Source organism: Monodon monoceros, unplaced genomic scaffold, assembly GCF_005190385.1.
Source record: "Monodon monoceros isolate NGI ecotype Baffin Bay Population unplaced genomic scaffold, NGI_Narwhal_1 Super_Scaffold_9, whole genome shotgun sequence".
NCBI lineage: Eukaryota > Metazoa > Chordata > Mammalia > Artiodactyla > Monodontidae > Monodon > Monodon monoceros.
Window position 1 is genome coordinate 6,316,478 of NW_021703786.1, and position 26,608 is coordinate 6,343,085.

Sequence of the window (26,608 nt, forward strand, 5' to 3'; positions counted from 1 at the left end):
CAAAGGGCTCTGTCACTGCCAAGCAGTGAAGCCGTTTAGTAAAATATTTACCCACGTGTATAAGAATAATGATGACAGAATGACGAACAGCAGTTCAATAGCTTTAAGGTACGTGGGTGAGCAGGCCTGGATTTTTTTTAAATTTAATTTTATTTATTTATTTGGCTGCGCAGGGTCTTAGTTGTGGCAGGCAGGCTCCTTAGTTGTGGCATGCGAACTCTTAGTTGTGGCATGCATGTGGGATCTAGTTCCCTGACCAGGGATTGAACCCGGGCCCCCTGCGTTGGGAGCGTGGAATCTTAACCACTGCGCCACCTGGGAAGTCCCAGCCCTGGATATTTTTTAATGAGAATGGTGACTTTCTGTTTAATTCCTGAGGCTTCTCTCTTGCGCCAACCGTACCCACATTCAAATAAGAGAGCTGTGGCTGGGGAGGGGGCTCACCAGGCTGGCAGAAGGTGCTGCCTGCAGGATGCTGTCACCCAGAGGGACTGGAGCCAGCCTCACAGCCAATCGCAAGCTACCGTCCACTTCCTGCAACTTCTGAAGAATGAAGATTTTCAGTCCCTGTCCCCACGATAGCTAGAATGATCCTCTGCTATGGTCACTCAATTAATGATATTGATTCATTATGAGTGTGATTGATTCATTATAAGTGTTCTTATTCAGCTAGGCATGTAGGGAGCGTTTGCCTTGGTTGGCGTGGTAATTCTGAGTTGGAGATGAGGACAGAAGAAGGCAGAGGGAACAAAATACAACGACACACTAGGTGTCTAGCTGTGTCCAATGTGGAAATGGAAAGGAAAAAAGGAAACTTTTTGGCTAAACACTCCTCCCCACTCCATTAGGGATCTTTTTGCATTTCCATCCCCAGTTTGGAAAAGAAATAATGAAACAAAATGTATTTTCTCCATCATTTAAATAAAGGAAAACTTCATGTCTCTAAATATATCAAACAAGGTTATAGGAGTAAATAAATTACAGATATTTGTGTGTTAGATCAGTAAAGAGCGTTTGAAAAATATAATTTCACTTTCTCTCAGCCTCACACCCTCTGCCTTTTTTCATGTCTTTTCCAGGTACTGTATACCTCTAGTTATGACTGTTAGAAAGAAACCATCTTGGCTTTCCCATATTATACATTTCTAGAAGGGCTGACTTAGGACCTGTACACACATGCTTATTTTTTATTTCCTGGAAGAAAACAAACTAGCCCTGAATTTAAGAGCATGCTCAGAAGTCAGTTCTTGAGGAAAGAAGCTATTTATTTATTTAAGGGAAATACAAAGGGCCCATTACTTTTAGACAGGGAATTTATGCTTGGTGGAATTTTCATGAATAAAAATTCATTTTATTAAAGATTTTCTGGTTAAAAATACGGTTTGCTTTTTTGGTGCAAAGTCTGCCGTGTCTGTTCTGAACAGTAAAGGCTTGTGAGGCTACCGAGACAGATAAAGTGAACGGACTCTTCAATCAGAGAGGGGCTTGGCCTGCCGGTAAAGTGCAATACCAAGAAGTAAACAAAGAGCCTTTTGCGAAGAACACAGAGTTTAAATGGATCTTGCTTTTCCAATTTGAAAACGTGCTCACGGTTGTTAGTAACTGAGTCAAGACATTTAAATCATATGTATACTTTTATATCTTAACAGCGACCTTTTATAAATGTGCGGTGGGGATAAGCAGATGAGCAAAGCGATGCTCCAGAAAGAGCACTGTAGGTAATTGAACATGAAATATGTTGCAATCTGATAACATTAATAATATGCAATCGCTACTTTATATCTAATACGCAGTTCATTTGGCTGGAGTCTAACTAAAGCACTCCAGAGCTGTTAGTGTAGGAATCCTGCCACAAACCTAGGAAGTAAGCAGTTCTGTTTTTGTGCATTTTGAAGTATCTCTGTATTAATCATCTATTCTGTGCAGCAAATTAGCCCCAAACGTAGTAGCTTCAAACAAGTATTTAATGTCTCACCCAGTATCTGAGGGTCAGGAATTGGGAGTGGCTTAGCTGGGAGGTTCTGGCTCCAGGTCTCTCGGGAAGTTGTTGAGATGTGAGCTGGGGTAGCTGTCGTCTGAAGGCATGGCTGGGGCTAGCTGAGGCACCGTCAAGATGTCTCACAATCCTGGCAGGTTAGTTCGGGTTGCTGACAGGAAACTGCAATTCTTCTCCACGTGGGCCTCTCTAGCAGGCTACTTGTGCATCTTGACGGCATGAAAGCCGGCTTCCCCTAGAGTGATCAGAGAGAGAGAGCCAGGCGGAGGGCGCGTGCCTTTTCTGATCCAGCCTCGGAATTCAACCGCCATCATTTCCCCCACATTCTATTCATTAGAAGCCATTGACTAAGTACAGACCACACTCAGGGTGAGGGGAATTCAACTCCACCTCTTACAGGAGGACTAAAGAATGTGTGGAGATACTTTAAAACCACCATGACCCCGTCTACAGATGAGGGTGGCTTATCCGCTCAAGGTCACCTGGCTATTAGAAGACCCTACGTGCAAGGCAGCAGACTGTTTTATTTCCTCTCTGCTGTGCCATCCACACACAAAACAAACCAGAAGACCCCACATTCCTGAAATCACTGCACACAAATTCAGAATCTGCCTTTTTAAACTGGCCAAGATCTTCTAAAAGCAGCAGGAGACTTTATGTTGGAAATGGATGAAATGGACACAAGACTGGAAGGTAGGAGTCAGCTTTCTTCTTAATCAGCTCTGCGACCTTGAGAAAAAAAACACTTCTCTCTGGGCTGGTTTCCTCCTTTGTAAAACAAGACGGGCTAGCTGAGTGGTTTCCAAACTTAGTTGGCCATCACAGTCCTCTGGGGAATAAAAGACTCTCTGGCCTTACATTAAATCTACCAGGTCACAACCTCCAGGAATCTGTAAAATTAAAAAGCTCCCCAGGAGTCCAACGGATGGCTGTGCAGACACTAGGAACCGCTGGACTAGATTATTGCTCGTGCTTCCAGCTCTAACATTATTTTAACTCCTCCCTTCTGACTGGATGTACCCAGGTAACCCATCAGTTCTGAACCCTTGCTACAATCATCAGGGAAATGTTAGATGCCTGGGGCTCCCCTCAGGCAAAATAAATCAGACATTCTGGGAAGGGGCCTAGGGATCATTAGGGTCTGTTTGTTTTTATCAGTCTGTTTTCCAATAGTCATGTTCAACCTTGGTGGCACATTAGAATCAGTTGAGAAGCTTTAAAAAAGATCACTGCCCACACTGTCCCCCAGAATAATTAAATCAGAATCTTGTGGGTGGAAGCAAGCATCAGTATTTTTTAAAGTTCTCAGGTGATTATAATGAATAGTCACACTGACCAATGTTTGCCTCATTTGAGATAATTCCAATGCTGCCTCACCCGTAAAAGATTATTCAGAAGAAAAATTATTCAGAAATCCTAGATGCCACAGTATTCTAAGAAAAAATGCATTTGAAATGGAAGATGGTAAAAATTAAATGGAAGTGAGTTTCCATTTCTGTCAATATGGCAGACTAAATAACTTGAAAATCCTCCCACTATAAATACTGGTTTATAAATATAAACCATGTATAAATATTGGTCAAGATGCAATAAACACCCATTGAAATGAGCTCATGGGACAACAAGGAAAGGCCTCCAGTGCCAGAAGCAAGAGAAAGATGACAATTAGCATGGTGAGCAAGGAGGAGGATGCGGAGCTGGTCTCAGGCAGGTTTGTTGGCCTTGAAAGGCTGAAGTTTGAGCATCAAAATGGAAAGAAGACTGTGGTTTGAGTCCAGTAAAGTGGGGAGATGGAACTGACATCCCCGAATAAATGTGAGACCTTGAAAGGGATGAATCATCATAGAAATAATTCAGTGGAAAAAAATCTCCCTAGTGGCACAGGGAGACAAGAAAATTTGTCTTGGCATAAGTTGAAAGTGGAGAAAAAAGTCTTCACTGAGAATTTGGGACTACAGCCCAGTCTCATGTAAATCTGGGACTGAAATTTACCCTTCCTCTATGGTCCAGGAACCCTAAAGTGGAAAAAAAAAAAAAGATAAAAATACTGACCCAACACCAAACTACTAAACATACATGGATACAATCCACCATAACCAAGATGTAGTAGGAACAAAAGTCCCAAGAACCTCAGATAACAGAACTATCAGACAGACTATAAAATAAGTAAGTTAAAAAATTATTAAAAACATAAAAGAACATTTGGAACCATAAGAAAATAACATAACACTGTAAAAAAAGGTAGATTTGAAAGATAACTAAACAGAATTTCTAGAACTGACACATATAGTCATTGAAATGAAAAGCTCAGTGGAGGAGTTACACAGCAGATTAGACACAGCTGAAGAAAAAATAGCAAATGGATCTGAAGAAAATGCCCAGGAAGCAGCACAGAGAGTCAAAGTGATGGGAAGTCTGAGAGAAAAGCTCAGGCTATGTTGCATAGAAAGAGAAGGTGCGTTGTACACCTAATATGAGCACCAGAAGGTGAGAATAGAGAGGGTGTAAGGGAGACAGGATTTACATAGACAGCTGCTGACAGTTTTCCAGGTTTGATCAAAAACCTGCATCCTGAGATTTTGGGTATGCAATGAATCTTGAACCATGTAAATAAAAGAAATTCATACCTGAACACCACATGGTAAGAATGCAGGAAGTCAAAGACAAGAGAGAAAAATCTTAAAACCAGAAAGAACAGATTACCTACAAAGGAATGATATTTAGACTGACAGCAAATGTCTCAACAATAAATAGAAAACAAGAAGACGTGACATATTCATAAAAGTGCTGAGGATAAAATAACTTTCAATCTAGAATTTTACACCCAGAGAAATCATCATTCAAGGATAAGAACGAAACAAGACAATTTTATACTAATAGAGAAAGCACGTCACTCATATGACCTCCCTAAAAAAAAAACTACTAAAGGATATGTTTCAAGGGAAAGGGCTGGTACCTAGAAGAAAGGGAGAAAAACATGCTAGAAACAAAGGTGAACAAATTGGTAAACATGGGCAAATCGAAACAATGACTGTATAAAACTAAAATGACAGTAGTGATTAAATTTAGGGGTATAAAAACAGGCGACTCTAAAATAAGAAGCAATAATAACATGTAAAAGGGAGGATGTAATTGAAGTTGAATAATTCTCTGTTTACTGTAGAGTTTCAGGGAGGCTGGATTAAGTGTACATGTTAAAAATTGTAAAGTAATCACTAAAGGAATAGAAATATACCTTACAACTCCTAAACTAGTTAAAGAGGAAAAGGGAATAAAGAATTCTTGATCAGTTCAATAGAAGAAAAGGAAGGAAGTAAACAAAAAACTTAGAGAAAACAGAAGAAAATGAGACATCAGTTCCAAATGTCAGAAATCAGTAGATCAACAGCCTGCTTATACATTGCTAGTGGGAGTATAAATTGGAAGAGCAACTTTGGAAAACAGTTTAGCATTACTCTGTAAAGTTTTACACTTACATATCTCATGACGCAGTAATCACTCCAAAGAGAAAATTCTGCCCGTATACACTGGAAGATAAGACTACTTATCACCGCTGCTTGTAACAGCAAAAAATTGGAACAACTCAAAGGCCTGTGACAGGAGAATGGACAAACTAATTTGTGGGACAGTCATGAAATGGAATTTTATACAACTATGGAAAATAATGAACTACAGCCAGAAGCAACAGTCTAGTTGAATCTTAGTAATACCATGTTGAGTAAGAAATATAGGCCTCCTCAGAAAATTTTTGTAAAATTTTAAACCAAGTATATGATAAAAATTTGATAAAACTTTTTAAAAAGCAAAGAAGAAGAATGAATACAAGATTGAGACTGGTGGTTTCTTCAGGTGGGGGGACAGTAGAGGAGGAGCACATAAGTAGTTGCAAGTCACTGTTACTGTTTTAGTTCTCTAGTTGGATAGTAGGTTTACAAGTGTTCATAATATCCAAAAATAAAATAAAATAAGGCCATGGATATACCTAATGATGATAGTATGTTTATGCCAGAGATTGTGATTAATATAGTTTTGTGCCCCTAAGTTTCATTAAAAATATCGGCAATTACATTAAATGTAAATGGACTAAACTTACTAGTCAACCCAATAAATAAATAAATAAGATCCAGGTACATGCTGTTTATAAGAGACTTACCTAAAAATCAAAGACATAGAAAGGTTGAAAGTAAAAGGATGGAAAAAGATATGCCAGACAAAATGCCAGCTAGAAGTGAGAGTAGTTATATTTATAGCAGGCAAAGTAGACTTTAAAGCAAAAAGCATTAGGGTTAAAGATCACCTGTGCATATATTAAAGAAATGGTTCACTAGGAAAACAGTAAATCTAAGCTTGATGCGCCTAATTACACAGCTTCAAAATAAATAAAGTAAAATGAGAAATAACATGTTAAAAAATTAAAAAATGCAGTCATAGTATGAGATTTTCATAGCCCTTTTTGATGTACCTTATCACATGCTTTTAAAATATAGAGAGCAAAGTTTGAGAGATTTACAGTAGATACTGGCAAATTCAGTCATATAAGGAGATTTTAATGTACCACTATACAAAGTGATAGATATTAGTAAGGCTAAAGAAAATCTGGATGATATAATTAACAAGCTTGATTTAACAGACTCATACAGAATGCTATACAACAAATAAGATATACACATTCTTTTCAAAACCACATGGAGTATTTATAAAAACTATTTACCAAAGCAAAATCTCAACAAATAATAAAGAATGTGCTTCATGCAGACCACCTCTCTGACCTTAATTAAGTTAGACATAAATAACTAGAGACCAAAACAAAAACTTGTGTTTAGAAATGTAAAAATACACATGTATTGAGGCAAAGAAGAAATCATACTGGAAATCTAAACATTCTTTGCCTGGGATGGTAATAAAAATTCTACATATTTTGTGGAATGTAGTTTCAGTGGCACTTGTAGTGAAATCTGTAGCCTTAAATGTTAAAAAAAAAAAGAAAACCGAAGCGTGAAAATTAATTACTTAAGCCATTAAGAATCTTTTTAAGCCAACAAAATAAATCCAGAGAACAGAACAAAGAAAATAACATGATATATTAACAATACACAATTAGATCAGGAGTCCCCAGCCCCTGGGCCTCGGACTGCTAGTGGTCCAAAGCCTGTTAGGAACCCGGCTGCACAGCAGGAGGTGAGCGGCGGGTGAGCTAGCAAAGCTTCAACTGCGGCTCCCATTACTGCATTAGCCCCTGAACCGTATCCCTCCCCCCACCCCCTACCGTGGAAAGAAAAAGGTTGGGGACCACTGATTAGGTTATATTTTATATATGGTATATATTCTTATACATAAGAACATAAAATATATAATAGTATATAAAAGTGAAAATTAATGAAACAAAAAATAGTATTAACCAAATTGAAAGTTGATTCTTTGAAAACACTAGTAGAAAGTAGAAAGAAACACTAGATAAAAATAGGGAGGTCTCTGACACAACTGATCCAGAAAAGAGAAGATACATATACAATAATATTTGGAATGAAAAGAAATGAAGGGTATGGATAGATGCAGCAGAGATTAGAATATATTAAGAGAAAACTATGAACAGCATTTTGTCAATAAATTTGAAAACCTAGCTGGTATGGACAATTTCCCTGAAAAATATAATGGGCAAAAATTGAGTCAGGAAGAATATAAAACCTAAAGACATCCATAGCCATCAAAGAAATGGAATCAGTAGTTAAAAATCAACCTAGGAAATGTTTATCCCAGAGCCAGACATTTTACTGGCAAGTTCTACCAAACAGTCAAGGAACACATAATTCCAATTTTATACACCCTGTTTGAGAAAATGGAAAAAGAAGGAACCAGTTCATTTTTTGAGGCCAGTATAACCAGAGAAGGGCAGTATGAGAAGGGAAAACTGCAGCCTATTTGACTTATGGACATGGATACAAAAATGCCTACAGTGAAGTTAGATGTTGACCTTCATTCATTCATTCATCCTTTCATTCGTTCAACAAATATTTGCTTAGTGTTAACCATGCACCAATAGGCACTGTGCTAATACTTGGAGAGCAGAAATGGACAGGAGCTTATGGCTTAGTGGAAGAGATAAGCAATAAAGCAAATGATCACACAGGGTAGGGTACACAGAGGGCATTCTGGCAGGATAACAGTGCATACCGAGGGGGATTCAACCTGGTCAGAGAGGTCAGGGAATGCTTTCCAGGCATATTAGTGGAGTAAGAATGAGTGTGGGAAGAACGTTTAGGAGGTTACTGCACGGGCTCCAGTGGGAGATCTGAGATGCAGTAGCAGGAAAGGTGAATTTGAGAGACATTGAGGAAGTAAAACCAACAGAGCTTCATGATGGATTGCACGTGGGAAGGTGTCAACCTGGAGAGGGGTCAACCTTGTCTCTAAGATGGCTGGGGCTCTGTTCATGGAGAAAACTTTAAAAGAGGTTCAGGTTTAGGGGAAACGAGCATGCATGTGGTTTTGGAAATGTGGAGTTTGGGGTAACTTAAGGAAGGCTAAGTGGAAATGATGAATAGGAAATTAAGCAGAGCCTGGAGTTCTGTGGGGAGAGCAGGCTGGAGATTTTAATTTGAGTGGCATCAGAACGTAGATGGTAATTAACCCATCCTTCAGGGGATCTCATCCAGAGAGGGTGTGTAGTTAGGGGAGAGAATGAACACCACTATTTAAAGGAAAGGCAGAGGTGGAGGAGTCAGGGCAAAGAGAGGAGGAAAGGCAGGAGACGTTCGAGGAAAGGCAGGAGAATGTGGGCATCAAGGATGCCAAGGGAAGAGTGAGTTACAAAGAATGCAGTGTCCAACAGTGTTGAAACTTTAAGAGGGTGGAGGACTGATGTGCTCCTGGAATTCTCCTGACCCAGGGGCTACATTAAGTGAGTGAGCTGGAGGAGAAATGCATAATGATAATAAACTAAGAGCAGCAAGAGTGAATATTTTGGACAATGAGACGCTTCCTGTAACCTCTTTATGGTGATGGTTACTAGACTCTATGCATTTGTCAAAACTCAGACTTATAGACCAAGGAGAGTAAATGTTACTGCATATAAGTTAAAAATAAATAAATAAAAACAATGCAGAATCGGTGATTTAAGATCTAACTTCCTCTTTATAACTGCAGGGCTAGCTCCTGCAATTTAATTCAGTTCAGCTTGTGTAGGTCTACAACAGGGAACAAGGGCACCCCACTCTCACCTTGTTAAGGGCAGAATAAATATGCATGCAGCAGAGCCAAAGGGCATGGGACTGATGGCCAGAGCTCCTCTAAGGAACTGACAGGTGGTGGGTAGGGTGTAGCCTGGTAAATTTGGTTCCTCTGGGCCCCTGACGTAAAATGAGGGGGGTGGATCAGGAAAGGCCTTTCCACCTCTGATGATCTGTGGTTCTAGTGTAAAAATCCCCCACAAAATCCCATTAGCTCTGTTGTCTGCATTTTGTTATTGAGAATAGTCATAATAAACAATTACCATAATAACAACCGGCTCTTCAACACATGGGACCCCAGATGATTTGGGAAGCAGCTTGGAGTGAATTGGAAAATGCTTGGGCTTCTGGTTTAAAGTTTTAAAGTGCCTTCTAAAAATCATATGATAGCAAGCACAACCCATATAGGCTTTCAATGAAAAAGGGACTTTTACAAGTGTTGATTTCAGACCCTCCCCTCACCCTATCAATGCTGTCAAGGAAGAACTATCCCAATTTAGGAGACAGGGAGATTAAGAGCCTGGTCACTCACGGGTTTGGTTGATGTTGGTATTTTCCAAATAGTCCATTTTTCAAAGACCCACGGTGGATTTGGTACAGTTTTGGTGTTGAGTGTATTCCACTGTACCCTAATCCTACGGAAATTAGTGGAAAAGTGTTAACTGGGCATCAATTCATGCTTAACATTAATTTGAGTATTTGATGAACCACAAATACTCAATGATGTTGCCCCCTTAAGCCATATTAACTCAATTTATTGTAATAATTAAAAACAATAAGGATAATTATATCCTTATTGTTTTAAATACCCCACAGATTGAATCCAGCCTGAATTTAGCCGGCCTGAAATCTGCTGGAGAAGTGGGCGATGTTTTTGGGTAGCTACAAAATTGTCTTTTAGGAATTTTCAGCGCGGGAAAGGATAAAAGTCAGCATTTATTAAGCACCTACTGTGTGCCAGGACCTGTGCCACACCACGCTGCTCCCAAGGTGGCGGGGGGGGGTGTGTTTGAAGCCTTCTGCCACCCTCAGCTACATCCCCAGATGGTGGGGGGCTTGGGCTATTCACATCTCATGCATTTTACTACCTCGGCATAGAAACAATAACATATATATAACAAACGGGTTGGAGAGGGGTTTCCTGAAATAACCATCCTTCCCGGCCCTCCCAGAGATGCTCCCAAATTATTTCTCTCTCTATAAAAAATTTTGATTTGAACTCCGATCATTTGACCTTGACCTCTATAACCCTATGTTATTATATTTTTTAAGCGCCTTATGTTTAACGCGGAAACCCTTTCTTCGGCATTTTCTCACCACTGGAATCGCGACAGTTTCCTCAAAGTTCCAAAATAACCTTTCCCGGGCAAGGATTCGTACCTCTGCCGGGTAAGGGCGGGGAGCCGCGCAAGACGTGCCGGTGCGGAGCGAGAGCCAGAGAGAACTTCCAGCGCGAAAGGAAAATAAAACTTGTGGCTGGTGTTTGTGCGGGAGAGTCTCCGCAATCCTGAAGCCCCGCGATCCTGGGGGGTCTCGGCGGCTGCCCGAGGAGCGCCAGGGTTTGGATTTGATCCCGACGTCCTTGACCTAAATTTCTGCGCGGTGGCTGGAAAAAGGGCGCAGAGCCGGGCAGGCGGCTGTTGCCATCCCGGATCCTGGCGGCCGGGTCCGGGGAACTTGAATGGAGAGGCCGAACTAGAGGGGTGGGGGGCATCTTCTCTCCTGCCCCAGTGTGGAGCCGCGGCGAGCTCCCCGCGCCTCCCCCTCCCCCGATCCACCCGCCCCCCGCAGCCCATGTGATCCAGGGAAGTCGGGGTGCGCTCCCCTTGGCTCGGCCCGCCCGGAGGCGGGGCTCCTCGGGCCGCGGGGTTCGCGCACCGCCCCAGTGGGTCGGGCAGCGGGGGGGCAGAGTGTGCGCGCGCGGGCAGGCGGGGGCCGCACCGGGGTGCGTGACGTCACCGGCATTGGTTACACGACGTTCTAGAACTCCGCCCCACGTGCGCCGCGGAGGAGGGGGAGGAGGAGGAGGGGATGGGGGTGGGGAGGAGGAGGGGGAGAGGTGGGGATGGGCCGGGGGGGCGGGGACGGGGGGTGTGCGAGCAGCGGGGCTGAGCTAAGCCGAGCCCACGTGTGACGGCTCTCGCCGCTGCCCCGGCTCCGCCGCTCTTAGAGAGATTCGGAGGAGCCCGGGCGGGGGGGGAGGAGGAGGGGGAGGAGGGAGCGGGAGATCTCGGGGCTCGGAGCCGGCCGCCGCTCCGCTCCGATCGCTGTGGGGCTCGGTTTTTTGGGGGTGGGGGGGCGGGGGGGCTCAGATATGGAGGCAAATGGGAGCCAAGGCACCTCGGGCAGCGCCAACGACTCCCAGCACGACCCCGGGTAAGTTTCCAGCCGCTGCCCACCGCGCCGCCTCGGGCTCGCTCTCCTTGCAGCGGCGGGGACGGCGGTGCGCGGAGCCGGGCATCTCCCGCGCCCCCCCCCTCCCGCGCGCCCCCCCCCCGTGGAAGTTACACACCTTTGGATTGCATTTCGCCGTCACCTTCTCCCCCACCCCACCTCCGGGCTCTCGCTCGCTCGCTCCCCCCCCTCCCCGCTTTCCTTTTAGCTTTTGTAAGTTACACGTCAAAATGGCCGATCTGACATCGGTGCTCACTTCTGTTATGTTTTCTCCCTCTAGTAAAATGTTTATCGGTGGACTGAGCTGGCAGACCTCACCAGGTAAGGGAGGGAGGGGGGGACGCCTGGGTCCCCCCCTTCTTGGCTTCTTTATTGCTCTTTGTTATCCCGGTGTAGAAGCCTCCCCCTCGCCATTGGCTCCCCACTTCTCCTGTGCAAGGTTATTTTTTTAAATAGCAAATCCTTTCCGAGCCCTCTACGCGACCTCTGTTGCCGAATTTCCCCCGCGTGTGCAAAAAAAAAAAAACCCAGAATAACAACAGAAAACTACTTTTGGTTTTTGTCCTTGATCAAAATTTGCATTGCTTTTTTTTTTCCACACCTTCTCCCCCCCCCCCAATCTCTCTCTTTCTCTCTCTACAGATAGCCTTAGAGACTATTTTAGCAAATTTGGAGAAATTAGAGAATGTATGGTCATGAGAGATCCCACTACGAAACGCTCCAGGTAAAGCATTCCCTTCTGGATTTTGTCTTTATTTTAGAACAAAGTTTAAGTGTTATTTTTGGAGGTGTCTTCGGAAGTAGCTAAGCGGATTTAGAATGGGGCTCAGGCATGTGGCTGGTTTCGAACGTCGCTCCATCCTCCCCCCTCCTCCATTAACCCCAAAGGTTATTGTTAATTGGGGCTGAATTCTGGATACACAGATGCCCACATCTCCGCTTTAAGTCATTTCCCCGTCGCTTCTTTTTCTCCTGTTTCAAATGACATTCAGCTTCATTTACTTTCCACATAGTTGTTTTTTTTTTTGTTTTTTTTGTTTTTTTTTAATGTGTGCTTCCCCCGCACTCCCAACTCCCCGAACTCTTAAGCCCCTTTAGAAAGCTGGTTGGATCTCCTCTAAGTGCCTGGGTTTCTTCGGAATAAAACAAAGCGTTAAAGAAAGGGAAGGGGAGGAGGAGGAGAGAAACTGAGGTGGCGAAAGAGTGGAGACACCAGCGTTCTCCAAGTTACCTCCACCCGCCCTGCCCCCGTTCCACTTCCCCCATTAACCTTGATGTGTTTCCTTGCGAGGCCGAGGGCTGTAGGCAGGAGGGGGTGGGGAGGGTGGGGAGTGGGGGTGAGCGGGGGCAACTTCGCTCTCCGTTCTGCATTAGGGCTCGCTCCTTGTTGCTCTCGATGGTGTCACATTTTCTTGTTTGTTTTTCTCCCTCTTTGTCTCATTTCAGAGGCTTCGGTTTCGTCACGTTCGCAGACCCAGCAAGTGTAGATAAAGTATTAGGTCAGCCCCACCACGAGTTAGATTCCAAGACGGTAGGTTGCTTTTCCTTGTTGTTGTTGTTTGCCCCTTTTCAGGACCGATCTGGGCATTGACAGCCCAATTTAAAGAGACAGTGTCTTCTTTTGCTTCTGTGCTGAGAACTGGGTACTTTGAAGCAGAGGTTGCAAGTCGGTCCTAAAGTTTGCCGCAAAGGCTGGATTTGGGGTTTTCTTTTTAGAGCCTGTCCCACTGCAGCCCCAGATGCTGCCAGGCCTAGGCTTGGGGGAGGGGTCGGCTTGGGGAGAGGCTATCTTCCGGGCCAAAGGACCCTGCGAAGAAACTCCACCACCGATCAGAGGCAACTTTTCTTTGTCAGCCGAGCCCAGCCCGCGTTACCAACTGTGGCTGTGGGAATCGGCTCTTAGAAGGCACAGCTTGCTTCATGGCCGAGGGGGACAGGGGGCTGAGAGGGACTGGGGGCCGAGGGGGACTGGGGACAGGAGGAGGTGAGGGGGCACTAATCACAGTCCAGGCAACAGGTTCCTCTTGGGCCCTCCGGATTTGGAATGTGGTTTGAGAAGGAAAGGATACCTCCCAGATCCAGCTGGGCATCCAGTGGGTGACTCCAGATGGTGTGAAATCTAAGGCTGATAAGGTCTTGGGTTTCAAAGTGGTTTTTTTTTTTTTGTTTGTTTGTTTTTTCTTTTCTTTTTCAGATCCTTTGAGTGTGGGTACTTTTACAGCATTAGAAGGTTTTAAAGTCCATTGTTGAGGGGATAAAAGTCTCTAAGGTCAGAAGAGGAAGGGAAGAAAGTATCAGTGTATAATAATACATTTAATGGGGGAGAAGAAGGGGAGTTCATAGCATTTTATTGTGGCTCTCCTGCCTTCCTTGTCTACTAGAATTTCCCCACGGTTTTTATTCATCCGCCTTAAGGCAGGGGCCCGGAGGTGACTTTGGGATACAGTGCTGGGCTGCTGGGGACTTCACCTCTCTGTGGTGGGTGAGTGGGATGGGGGCCGGGGTAGGGGTGGGGTGGGGTGGGGAATCTCTCTCTAGTCCCAGCTGCCAGTGCAGAGCTTGGGCAAGTTGTTCCCTGCCTCTAGGCCTCAGTTTCCTCTTCTGTAAAATAAAGGAGTGGAACAAGTGATCTTCTCATGTCCCTTTTGGCTTTAACACTGAATGGCAGAGAAGACGAGAACCTGGCCACCTTTGGTACCCTTGAATTGATTTTGCAAATTTACCCTTTTTCTCTGATCAGAGGTCAGGTGCATGCCTCCTACCCCCCCCCCCCCAAAAAAAAAGAGGCCCACACTTTAAGTTGCTTTATTAATTGCACTGAACTTGTCCTAGCTTGTGGCCCAGCCTTTTTGCACTTTCAGATCATTTGATTTCAGGGACAGTCGTTTGCAGGGTGATAACGGATGTCTGAAGAATTTTTATGTCTTTGACTTCTTGGCTAGACAGTTCAAAAAGCTAGTAAAATTAAAGAGGAAAGATATTTCAAGGCAAATTCGGGAATTTATTATTCACCCCTCTGTCCATCCCGGGTGGGAGAAGTATTTGATTTCTGTGGTGTCTGGTGGGTCATCTCCCTCAGTATCAGATACAGCGCCTGCCGTTTTCCCTCACTAATTGTTTGTAGACATGTTTTGGTCACTATTATTTAGTATAACCTAGCTTTTGACTTTGTTTCAACGTTCAGTGCCGGAGGCAGAAGCGGTTGGTTTATTGACATGGAAACGAGGATCTTGTTTACTGTTACCTTAAAAGCTTTGTTTAGGTAACGGCCATTCACATCCAAAATAGTACCCTAGTCTTTTCCTAGAGGATTTGTAGCTACAGTAAGTAGAGTTGTACTTAACTAACTAATGTTTTCATTTTTGGTAGTTTTTTTTTTCGTTCGTTTTTAAAAAACAGTTGACAGGGATGTACAAAAGGTTGGGATTTGCCTTACTTCTCTCGACCCGTCCTCTCCTTTTAAGATCTCAGCGTGTACACTTGGCCCACAGAAGATCTCTCATTGTGGTATAACACGCCGTTACCGCAATACCCTATACAGGAGTTCTGAATTGGCTTCGAGTTTTGTAACTTTAGATATACATAATTTTTTAGCGGTCTGCTTTCTTTACTTCTCCCTGCTCTCCTCTGGCTCCCTCACCTCTGACACGTTCCTCACCTTTTACCCCACAAACAAGGTGACTTATTAGTGCTGATCAGCTAAAAAAGAAAAAAAAACTTTGGGAGAGTGTTTATGAAAAGACATACCTGTCTTACGTTTGGTCAACAGAATGGAAAATCCACACCTGTTGTATTTCTCCTGTCGACAGCTCCTAGTCTGTGCTGAATATACCTGTAGCTGTGGTAATGTTAATCTCCATGAAAGGGTAGTTTACTAGATCAGAGATTTTTGTCTGTTTTAGTTTTTGCAAAGTAATCTCTCATTTCTCAGGTGATGTTTAAAGGTGGAAAACATGCTGCAGACTTTTATGAGGTCTTTAAACTACCTTAATAAAAGTGGTAAATCTTTATGTCTTACTGGTTAGGTCCTAGGGGCTGTTAAGTCTGGGAACAGAGTTAGCTCTGGTGTGACTTTCCCCCCTCCTCTGTGCTTTTTCCCAAAGCATTACTCTCCCCGCCCCCGCCCCCCATGGCAGAACTGAAAACAAGGTTGAGATTTACATTTTAAAAGGGGAAAATTTTAATATGAAAGCCAAAGCGGATAAATAAATAACTTGTAGCTGTATTCATGCCACGCTCCGTGTTGAATTTTACCCAGAGATTTGTGACATTTAGAAAACTAATGAAAACTAACAATGGGAATATTTTTTCATTCTTTCCTTACCCATATTTTCTGTCCAACAACTCCCCCCCACCCCAAATCAGCCTATTAGACTCAAATGCTTCTGTGGGAATTGTTCAGAGTTTTAAAGCCGGTCCCTGATTCAGATCTGCAGAGGTCTGATCTGGTGTACTGGTAGTTTTTCCATTCAGACTGGGGTTGGGGTAGCGGGAGTATCCTAAGTGTTGCACTAGATTCTGACTGCTTTTTTTCAGTAATTTTTTTTTTTTTTTTAATCCTCTCCCCATACTTTTCTGATATGGGTTTAGGTTGCTAATAGATTTTTTACCCCCTGTGATTTTGAAAATCCAGGTGCATTTATCTCCGATGTTTCCATTTATTTTAATTTATTATTTTTAAGAACCCACTCGGGCTCTGTAGTTTTTGACACCTGCTTTCTTTTGAGGTATGACTACAGAAAGAACTATCCTTTTGATTTATCTTAGGTAATTTTACTTTTGCCAAGATGAGTGAATTAATTCAAGCAGAGCATGGTGTTGCATGTTGATGGGGAGTTTTTTGGACATTGTTGACTTAAAAAAATTTTGGAATCCCCTTCCCCACCTGTGTTGTTTAGTTATCATTGAGGAGAAGAACTACCATCCAGTTCCGTGCTGCTGGAAGGGTCTTCCATGTAAATTTCAGGTTATGATTTTTTTTTTTTTCCAGTGATGATGTTCTCATCTTTTCTCCCAGCCATGCATTGCAAATTAGATGCATGAAGCCCTAATGCAAGCAAAGCCCTTGCCTAAATAAGAACACATGAGATCTGGTGTATTACAGCATTACACATTGAAATTCATGGTGGGATGTTTCAGAAAGGCTCACTGTGTTTGTTACATTTTGGGAGAGACCGTTGCAGTTTAGATCAAACTTTAAGGAAGCTTTTAAGTTGCCTGAGAAGTTACTAAAAGCTGGGTTAAAAGCCTGAGAAATGAGTGATTAATAACTAGGTGATTAGTCAGAATTGTTTTTCTCCCCTCAAAGTCATGCAGCTGACTCCTGCTTTTGCATTTTTTCCCCAGATTGACCCCAAAGTTGCATTTCCTCGTCGAGCGCAACCCAAGGTAAGTAGGAGAATCAGTAATAGGATTTTAGCACTCCAAGGTGGTTGCCAAGGATTTCAAGTTTCCAACAGAGCACTGGCAAGGAAGCGTTGAAACCTGGTGCACACCGTTTCTTCAGGGTATCAGCACGTGGCTGTGGAGAGGCCAGGGCAGGCGCTCTGTGAAATAACCGTGCGTCTGCAAGTCAGCTGTCCCCAGGTGGGTTCTGAGCATCCAGCTGGGGGCAGGGGCAAGCCCGATCCTTCCTGGGAGGACATAGCTCCATCTGTTGCAATATTTATGCAAGTGTTCTATTTATTTTTTAAGCATCGCTGAGATCATATCAGGAAAAGTTGGATACTTACTCGTGACTCTTTGTTGGAGTGTGCTCTTCTGAGGTCTTACAACTTAGAGTTTATGGAGGGGAGTAGAATTTAAGTAAACAGCTTGTCCTTTCTTGGAAAAACAACTTTGTAGACCCATGAAGCTCTCAATCTGACAGGAAGTGTTTGGATGTATTGGTTTCAGGTAGGTTGGGTAAATCTGGGCACACTTGAAGCCAGCAGTGCTACTCTTTGGTGCAGGTGCTGGTGCCTGGGCGGAGAAGTGCTGGAAACGTTGTCCCTTTGTAGGAGTGGTACTACAAAGCTTGCTGAAAGGCTTGAGATAGGCCTTCACCTTTTCCCAAGTGTGTAGTTAACATAATTTTCACTGAGCTTGCCAGGTGTGGCCACAATATCACAGCTGCATAAAGCTTAAGGTGAAATTTAAAGGGTCTATGGCTTCCACACTAAATTTGCACTTTTTAATTATACTTTTCTCTTCCCCGGGTAATATCGGAAGAAATACTTTTCCCGCATCTTGCGGTCTTGGCACTCTTTTAAGGGAAAGGGGAAAAGGTGAAGCGTTTGACTGTAGGTCATAAAGGGATAGTGCTGTGGTTTTAGCAAATTCAGTTTATTTCTTTAAGCATGGTCTCCCAGAAGTGGAACCTTTGAGCCGTGCAATGGAAGGAATGGTTCTGTACATTAATGAAGAAATAGTTAGCTGTCGTGGATGGTATTTTGAGAATTTCAGGTTGGAGCCTGCCATGTGATTCCCTCCTTCCTTCCTTCCTCCTTCCCTGCCTCCTTCCCTTCCTCTTTCCCTCTCTTCCCCCCTCCCTTCCCTCTCTCTCTCCCCCCTCTTTCTTCCACGTCTTCCCTTCCCTTCCCTTCCCCTTCCCTCTTTCGAAGGAAACACAAATCTCTAAACAAAAGTAGTGAAATATTTTCTTTAGGCATTTTTTTCCCCCTGAAGCTTAAGCAAATAATGAGAATTAATGAACCAAAGAGGTTAGATTATTTCTGTACTGAGCACAAACTTTGGGACCGTATTAAGTGTTTAAAGGTTGCTTTCCAAACTGTGTGTGATCCTTGACATTTCAGAAGGCTTCCAGGATTAGCAGTGTTTCCTCAGTTTGGAAGAATTGCTGTTTCTTCCATAAATGTGAATCTTCAAATTTCCAGGTTAGTCATTTGATCACCGAGAACTCGGATCAGATTACCCTAGAGGGAAACTGGAAAAATCCCTGACTTGGTCAAACCGTGGGTTTGACCTGTTTTCTCCTCTCCCTTGCTGCTCCTCCCCAACCCCCCATTTTTTTTAAAACCAGGAGGACAATATTTTATTTTAATATACTCTGGCATTTGGCTTTTCACGGATGCATTGAACTTAAAAATGAGGCAATATTTCTCAAACTTGTCAAAGTGTGCCCCCCACCCCTGGAGTCTGGGTTGGCTTAGGTGAATTATCAGACTTTTGGATGTGAGCTGACATTAAACCAGTTGGGGAAGGACATCTTTCCATGGAATTCCAGGAATTTCATAACAATACTTTTTATGACGCACGTTACTTTACAAGGAACTTTCCTATCCACTATCTCCATCTGAATCCCAGGTCCTGCAACACTGAGAAATCATCTACTCTCAGTTTGCTTATCTGTAAAATGGGAGTGATGACAGTAACGCCCTCAGAAGCGGGTCGTGAAGAGTAAAAGAGCCTGGCACGGGGTCAGGGCCTTGAGAATTATCATTCTCATCCTCACCAGCACCATTATTGTTGGTTTAATCACTGTTGTTGTTGTTTTCAAGCTTAACAGCCTGTGTTTGGATCCCAGCTGTGCCACTTGTTAACTGTGAATTTGGGCAAATCCTTTAACTTCCTCAAATCTCAGTTTCCCTATCTCATTGAGTTTTGGTGAGAAGTAAATAAATTAAGAAAGGTAAAGTGCCTAAAAAAAGAGCTAGCGTATGATAAAACATATGTGGGATCCGCTGTTTTGGTTTTTTTAATTTCTTTTATTGAAGTACAGTTGATTCACAGCGCTGCGTTAGTTTCTGGTGTACAGCAAAGTGATTCAGTTGTACATGTGCGTGTGTGTACATATATATGTATTCTTTTCCATTCGGGTTTAGTTACCTAATGTTTTTCTTGTTATTTTTGTGAGGCCCTCACACTAATCCTGTGAGAGGTCTAGTAATCATGACAGTGTTAATTGAGCTTGTGTGCCGGGCACTGTGGTAGGGACGTGATGTGTATTCACCTCTGCCCTGTGAGGTGGGTGCCAGTATTATCTCCATTTTCTGGATGAGGAAACCAAGGCACAGCTGGGTTGAGAAGAGGTGTAACCTGGCTCCAGAACTGGACCCTCTCCCGGCATGTGTCCTGCGGGGGCCCCGAGGGGTACGCAGGTGGAGTCGCTCTGAGCAGTCACCAGGCTGTGCGGAACGGAACCACAGCCGGCACCTCCGGACCTCGAGCTTCCATGGTTGGGTGATTCGCCCAACCCCTGTGATGTCATACCATTGTGTGACACTGGTGTGCCTCAACATCTGAGCCCTCAGGGCATCTTTCAGAGGGTTCTGGGGTTGAGGACGGGGTGTGGTGGTTGGGAACTGGGGCAGGGTGTGGAGAGAGCGTCTTCCTTGTCAACGGTTATTTTCCGATAGAATTTGAGTCCGACCAGGGGGATTTCAGACTGAAGGGAGTGTTGGAGGCCAAAACCCAGCTGGCAGGAGAGTAGAACGTTAACTCAAGCCTTGTTTATTTATCGTTTGTCTCCAGTAAAACTTGTGTGCGTTTGCGTTAGGGTCTCAGTGGCAAGGTGAGCTGTGCCTCTCCTCGGGGACTGGGTGTAGAGCTTGTCAGTGATGCGTCAGTCAACGTGTCTCTCAGTTAAGATTCATTTCTCTGCTCTCTGGCCGTCCCTCCGTGCTAACACTTGCCAGAGAAATATTCCGTGGAGGTGTTAAAACAAGACTGGTGGAAAGAAACTGTAACTGAATACAAAAGAAAATCCGCGGCAGCGAAGAACAGATTTCATATTAGGACTGTCATAATATTCTTTAATGTATCACATAAATAAAAATCTGTTTGGACGAGAATTTTAATCAGCAACCCAAGGAAGGGTTTTGAATCCTGCAGTTCATCTCTCGCTCTTTGCGATAGAAATGTTCACATCTCAAGTGAAGTATAATGGGCATTATTAACTAGTCGAGGGGAAGCTCTTTGGAGACTAGTGGCCGTTAATTAGTGAAGTACATTTTGATCAGAAGAAGATAGGTCTGTTCTGTATCTTTCTGTTTCTCCGGATGATGACTTCATTTGGTAAAATATGTAAGAGTTTCCCTCCCCTCTATCTTTAAAGATTAAAGTGGTCATGCTGCTCTAAAAAGATGACTTAATTTGAAGCCGTTGGAGAAACGGGGATGATTGGGATCAATCATGTCATATCCTTTTGTCGGTTTTTTTGGGCAGAAGTGTTGGCTACCTGGAAGAATTTTGCTCAAGCTTTTGGGTTCTTTTTCTTGTGTGGAGAAACCAAGAGACAGCCTAGCATCTTGGGGCAAGAGTGAGTCTGGGCGCAACTCACCATCTGCCCTAATTATCCTCATGTATAATAAAGCATTCCCCACTCCCCTGATTACCATTTTCCTCCTTCATTTTTCGAGGCCAGAACCTTATCTGTTTATCAAGAGGGATCTCATTTGTTCAGCCTATCTCCAGTTGCCTTTGGTCACAGCTGGGTGGCCCTGGGCAAATCACCTCGGGCCCGCCAAGCCTCAGTTTCCTCCCCTTTAAAACTGGGATCGTGGAGCACCCCACATGGAGCTGTTTTCTTTTTTCAAAAATATTTATTTATTTAGGCTGTGCTGGGTCTCGATTGCGGCACGCAGGATCATCGTTGCAGCATGTTTAGTTGCGGCACGCGGGCTTCTTAGTTGCGGCACGCATGTGGGATCTAGTTCCCTGACCAGGGATCGAACCCTGGGCCCCCTGCATTGGGAGTGCAGAGTCTTAGCCACTGGACCACCAGGGAAGTCCCTGGAGCTGTTTTCAAGAGGAATGCAGAAGTCTTTGCCGGTAGCCTGGCACCAAGTAGCACCCGGCAAAGGTCTGCTGATACTATTATTATAGACTTATTTGTGTAGAATAAGAAAAATTACGATGGTGCAAATGCCCTAAGAAAATTCTTCATTGGAATGTAAGCCCCCTGACGCCAGGGGGCTGCTGATGGTTGGCATTTGGTAACTGGTTGTTAAATGAGTGCGTGGAATCCAGCCTCCCTTTTTCACAGGGGAGGCAGTTGACACTCAGGGGAGTTATGTCGATTGTCACAGGCCACATAGCTAAGTTGTGGCAAGATTGAGCTAGAAGCTGGGTTTTCCTGCCCCCTGGAAGGCTCTCCAGATGGGTTCAGTGCAGCCTGGGTGTTTCACGCACCCATGTCCTGTTCCGGGGGAGCAGTTTCTTGGCAGCTTCTCAAGGGCGAGGGGTGAGTTTTCGACATCTGGCCTCCCCTGCTGCTGTGGGTCGGGTCTTCCTAGTGTCTTGCAGATCCTGGGTGATGTGCAGCTGTCATCTGGGCAGCCACAGTTAACCGACCTGCCGGTGGGTTTCTGTCGCCAGCAGGGATGTGGTGGGGTGTCTGCAGCCCTCGTCCGCAGCAGCGAGGGCCTCGGGGGATTAGTGGCTTAGCTTCTTTCTTTTCGGGGAGCCTGGCTGCTTCCTTCGTTCCTGGTAGCAGCAGGTGTCAGCTCAGGCGGGAGGGCACCTTCTCCTACAAATGTCCTTTCCCTGGATTTTTGCCTCTCCTCATGTGCTTTCGTTTCGGTGTTAAGGTCAGTCCACGCGGATGCTGGAGGGCGTGTGTTCTATGTCAGATGTTTTTGGCGGACAGGTGAGACCCCCGTGCCCCTCCGGGGAAGGAGAAGGAGGAATGCTCTGAGGAATCAGCTGACCCTCCTGGGTGCCTCTCGAGACTGCATCCATTCTTTTTGTCCCATTTTGTATTTTGAAACCCCGAACGTTCTCCGGCCAAGAGCCCTGAGAACACAAAACAGAGATGGGGCTCCTCACTTCTGCCCTCTTGTTTGATCTGGTGTGTTCATTTACTAAGAGCGCCTTTCATTGTTTGTACTTGCTGACTGTCTGTGTGTGCACCCACTTTCGGGGGGATTTAGGAAACCCTCCTTGGCTTCCCAATGCCCACCGAACAAACTTTAAACTTAGCCTGGGCGGCAAGGTCCTTCAAGATCTGTATGGGGGTCTTCTTCCAGCCTGTTCCCCAACTCATCTAACCTTTTGCTGCTTAGAACCTGAGTGTTCCGCCTTCTCTGAAGAGCTGCCCTTTTGTGGGTCCCCATCTGCACTGCCCTTCCGTCTCTCTACTGTACAAAACAGACCCCTCTTTCAAAGCCCGAGTTAGTCGTTACCTTTTCCACGAAGCTGTCCTTGCTTCTTCTTGGACGTAATACTTCTTTCTCTGGATTTTCACAGCACTTTACCTTTTCTTTGGTTATGGCCCTTCCAACAATCATAAATTAGCAAAAACCATATTGATACATCCATTAGGCATTGTACCGGGCACTCACTCATTCATTCGTTTATTCACCAAACGTTACTGAGTACCTGCCATGTGCCAGATACTTGTGTATGGTTCTGGGGATGGTGTAGAGAATAAGACAAAGGCCCTGCCCTCGTGGGGCTTTCACTCTGGTGGAGCAAAGAAGCGGTGAGCGAAGTATACAACACACCGGCCGGTGTGAGAACCTCAGCAGGGTAGGAGTGATGGGGGTGGGCACTGGCCATGTCTTTAATACATTCAGATGCCACATTCAGTGTTCAGTAATTATTTCCCAGTCTCTGCCCAGCACCGGGGACCAACCTCTGTGTTAGGTGCTTTGTTCTGGGTTTTATAGTTCCTTAGGTTCATGCCTTATTGCCTCTACTGGACAATAAAGGCACAAGCATATTTTACTAATTAAAAAATAACCCTCAGCTTTTAGTCGTGCTCTTTTGCACTCTGTGACCTCCATTTAGATAGAATGAATGCAGGATGACAAAGGAGACACAGCGCTTGTCTTCAGGGGTCTTACCTCTAGGTTGGAAGGACGGGGTGCTGCCCGTGCTACAGGAGAGGATTCAATAAGCACGGTAAGAGAGGTCGGAACAGCATTTCGAAGGAGGAGGAGTGAAGATAGCCCCTTGGGGGAGGTGGTTTTTGGCCCAGATTCGGAAGAACAGGTAGGAAGGAAGAATGGCAGGAATGCAGTTCTTCCTACTGGGGGCCAGGAGGTCAGGAGGTCAGGACCTGCAGCTGCAGGAAAAGGGTGTGTGCTGCCCGGTGCTCTAGGATGGGGCCCCGTTGGCCGGCTGGGCCAGCTCGTGGAAGGCCTTGAATGCCAGGCCAAGCAGATGCGGCTGTGCTTTGCTGGGCAGGCGCTGGGGCACCTGTTGTGTGCGTGCAGGACCGTGGAGCTGCTCCGTACAGTGTGCCGAGCTCTTTTGGACCAATGTAGAAGCTGGGTCCCTGATAGGACTGTGGCTGTGCTGTTTCATGGGGAACTTCCCGCCCTGGACTTGTGCCTTAAGCATAATTCATCCTGCGTTCTTTCGACCCCTTTCTTAGGAGTGATGTTCTGGGCAGATACCACCCCTGATCTGTGGGGTGTGTGGCAGCTACAGAGAGCTCTATCGTTCTCTTGTTTCCGCCTTATCCCCTCCTCTCCTTTTTGCCTCCTTAACAAGGGACCGTGATATAGACAGAATTCCAAAGTTCTGTACTTGTGATCTTGACCTTACCGCGTGTAGACCCTGAGGTTTGGAAATCGCAGATTGTATGACACCGATGGCTGCTCTGTGGCTCAGAGCACCCTGACCTGTGATTCCACAGGTAGCGTCTGCCTGGGGTCACCTTGGGTGAGCGGCTGCCTAGTGTGCGGGGCGTGAGGTTGTGGAATCCTGACTTCCGCCTTGCGTGCGGTGTGAGGGGTGCGGACAGGCGGGGTCTTGGGCCCGAGCCCCCCGTGGCAGCAGAGAATGGTCGGTCCAGTTGGGACAGTATTTGGCCCCCCAAAAACGCGGTGTCCCTTTTCGCCCTCTCCTTCAAGGGCAGATAGCATCAAGCTCCCGGCTCTCTGGGAAGTTATTCTTAGGGAGGGTACTTCTTTATTTTATTTGAATAATCAAAAAGCAAAGTCTTAAACTCAGAATAATGACTGTCACATATTGTGTTTCAGTGTACGTTCAAGGAACCGTATGAGCCTCTATCTGCTTAATCTTTAATTTAGTCCTTACCACAGTCCTTGGCATTAGTTGGTATTCTCTCCATTTGACAGGTGGGGAAACTGAGTCCGAGGGGAATAAGAAGCTTTCCTAGGGCCACAGAACTAGGAAGGGTCAGGGTTGGCCTTTGGTCTGAAGTCTGTCTGAATCCCAAGTCCCTTTGCCCTCTTAACCACTCAGCCCCACTGCATCCGACACGAGTGGGTAGATTTTAGGTTCTTGCGCTTTGCCTGAATATTATAAAACGCTCAGGCTGAGAAGTAGCATTTGTTCTCCTCTGGTCAGGAAGTTTCAATTCAGTTCCTATTGCCTATTTTTTAAGAACCTGTTTAGCACAGTTACATGCCACTTACTAGCTACGGAGTTTTAGACAAATCACTTAATGGTTTTGCGCCTGCGTTTCTTCATCTGTAAAATGAGGATTTTAATATTTCCTACATCCTAGAATTGTTCGGGGAATTAAGTAGGTTAACACATATGAAGGGCCTAGGGTGATATCTGCACATAGAGGGTCCAGTGTAGGCATCTGTTACTGTCCCCAGAGACGGCACTGCCCAGATTGTAACAGGCCCTTACCTAGTAGCTCATGGGTTGATTGGTACCGTTGGCCCTTCCTAGGGGTGATGGATAGAACAGCACGTTGAGATTTGGGAAATTCTGTGTCAGTGGCTCGGTCTCCTCCTGGGGTCCTGGCTCTCGAAGGGAGCCTCCTTTATCTTGGGGATGCTCCGTGGGCATTGGGAGTGCATTTCCTTTTCTACATCTGATGCGTGTTTTTGCTGCTTCTGAGAGAGGAGTCCTGGGGAGCAGCGGGGGGACAGCCGAGACACCGCTGTGTGAGAGGTGTCCCTGTGAGCCTCTGTCTCCCAGTCCTGGTCTTTATCTGCCTGGGGGTAGTTCCACCAATGACTGATCTGAAAGCATCACATTCATTTATTTGTCACTGGCTGTGACAGGCAAGTTAATGCTAATGGATTCTTTTTTTAGCCTGTTGTCTGGGATGAGTTTCACCCAAATGTCCTGAAATCTAAGGCATTAGGGGAACGTGTAACTTTTATGGCAGGGGAGGATTTAAAAGATAAATAGGGTTTTGTACGCAAGGGCCTTAAATTTAGGTTAGGGACAACAGCGGCCAAGGAGGGGATATTGGGCCGGCCCAGAGTCTTCTTTTTAAGAAATCCATTCAGAGCTCTAAATTGCTGTTTCTGTTTCAATTATGTGACAATTTCAAGGGTTTAGAAAAATCTAATAAAATGGTCTTGATGATGCATTCCGGGGACAGAGTGCTTTAGAAGATCCAGGAGAATAAATTCCTTGGGGGTCAAGAGAGTCTGTTCATGCCACCCCGGGCCTTCTTTCGTCTGGGTTTTTACATTTTTATTGTTTTGAAGGGCAGAAAACGGTGAGGGAATGTATTCAGGGCTTCATCTGTATCCTCCCCCGAAATGAATTATTCTCTTTGGGCAATTGCAAATAGACAGGCCCCTGCAATCGCTAGCTTGTTTTTTCTTTTTAAAGCCGGCCTGTTGTAAGTGACTTTCAGAGCATGGTTTGTGTGTGTAATAATTTTGAATAAAGCACCAAAGAGAAGAAGCTGGAGGAGGGGAAAGCGTGAGCAGAGAGGCCCACGGAAAGTTTTTTTTTTTTCTTTTCTCCAGTTCAAGCTTTTGATAGTTTCCCAAGGAGCAGAAGTTTACAGTGGCAGCCGGCTTCGGGCTGCCTGCAGGAACAGAGTGCAGAAAGACCCAGTGTCGCAAAACGTGATGCTGAGTGACATTAATGAGGTGACGGCTCCAGCGGGAGGGGGGCAACTGTCCAGCGAGGTAGAGCGGCTCCCAGGACTTGCCCTCTGCTGAGCGTGCCTCCTTCTGCACACGTGTGTGTGTGCACGACGCACTCGAGTTTCCTGTCTTCCAATGAAAGTTGTAACACCAAATCCTGCTCAGGTGGCTGCAGTATTCTCCACCCTCGAGAGGCCATGTGTGGCAAGGGCTGTATTCCCACTTACTGAAAAGTC

General features: G+C 45.0%; 1 protein-coding gene and 1 long non-coding RNA gene across 4 annotated transcripts in view; one reads left to right on the forward strand and one right to left on the reverse strand.

Moving 5' to 3' along the window:
• Positions 1-1,245: 1,245 nt before the first annotated feature.
• Positions 1,246-10,970, reverse strand: LOC114889806. Its single transcript, XR_003792112.1, has 3 exons — positions 10,603-10,970; positions 9,755-9,857; positions 1,246-2,231 (listed from the first exon to the last, which is right to left on the reverse strand). It is a non-coding gene; the product is annotated as an uncharacterized LOC114889806 (long non-coding RNA).
• A 345-nt stretch (positions 10,971-11,315) lies between these two features.
• MSI2 (musashi RNA binding protein 2) overlaps positions 11,316-26,608 on the forward strand; it is a 388,273-nt gene continuing 372,980 nt past the window's right edge. For 2 of the 3 annotated variants that reach the window (XM_029211535.1, XM_029211536.1), the window contains exons 1-5: positions 11,362-11,598; positions 11,897-11,937; positions 12,259-12,340; positions 13,063-13,147; positions 16,963-17,004. In XM_029211535.1, the coding sequence (XP_029067368.1) occupies positions 11,537-11,598; positions 11,897-11,937; positions 12,259-12,340; positions 13,063-13,147; positions 16,963-17,004 (312 nt within the window). In that variant the 5' untranslated portion in view covers positions 11,362-11,536. Of the gene's footprint in view, positions 11,599-11,896; positions 11,938-12,258; positions 12,341-13,062; positions 13,148-16,962; positions 17,005-26,608 lie in introns of all 3 variants that reach the window. The other variant, XM_029211534.1, reaches the window with a different exon arrangement.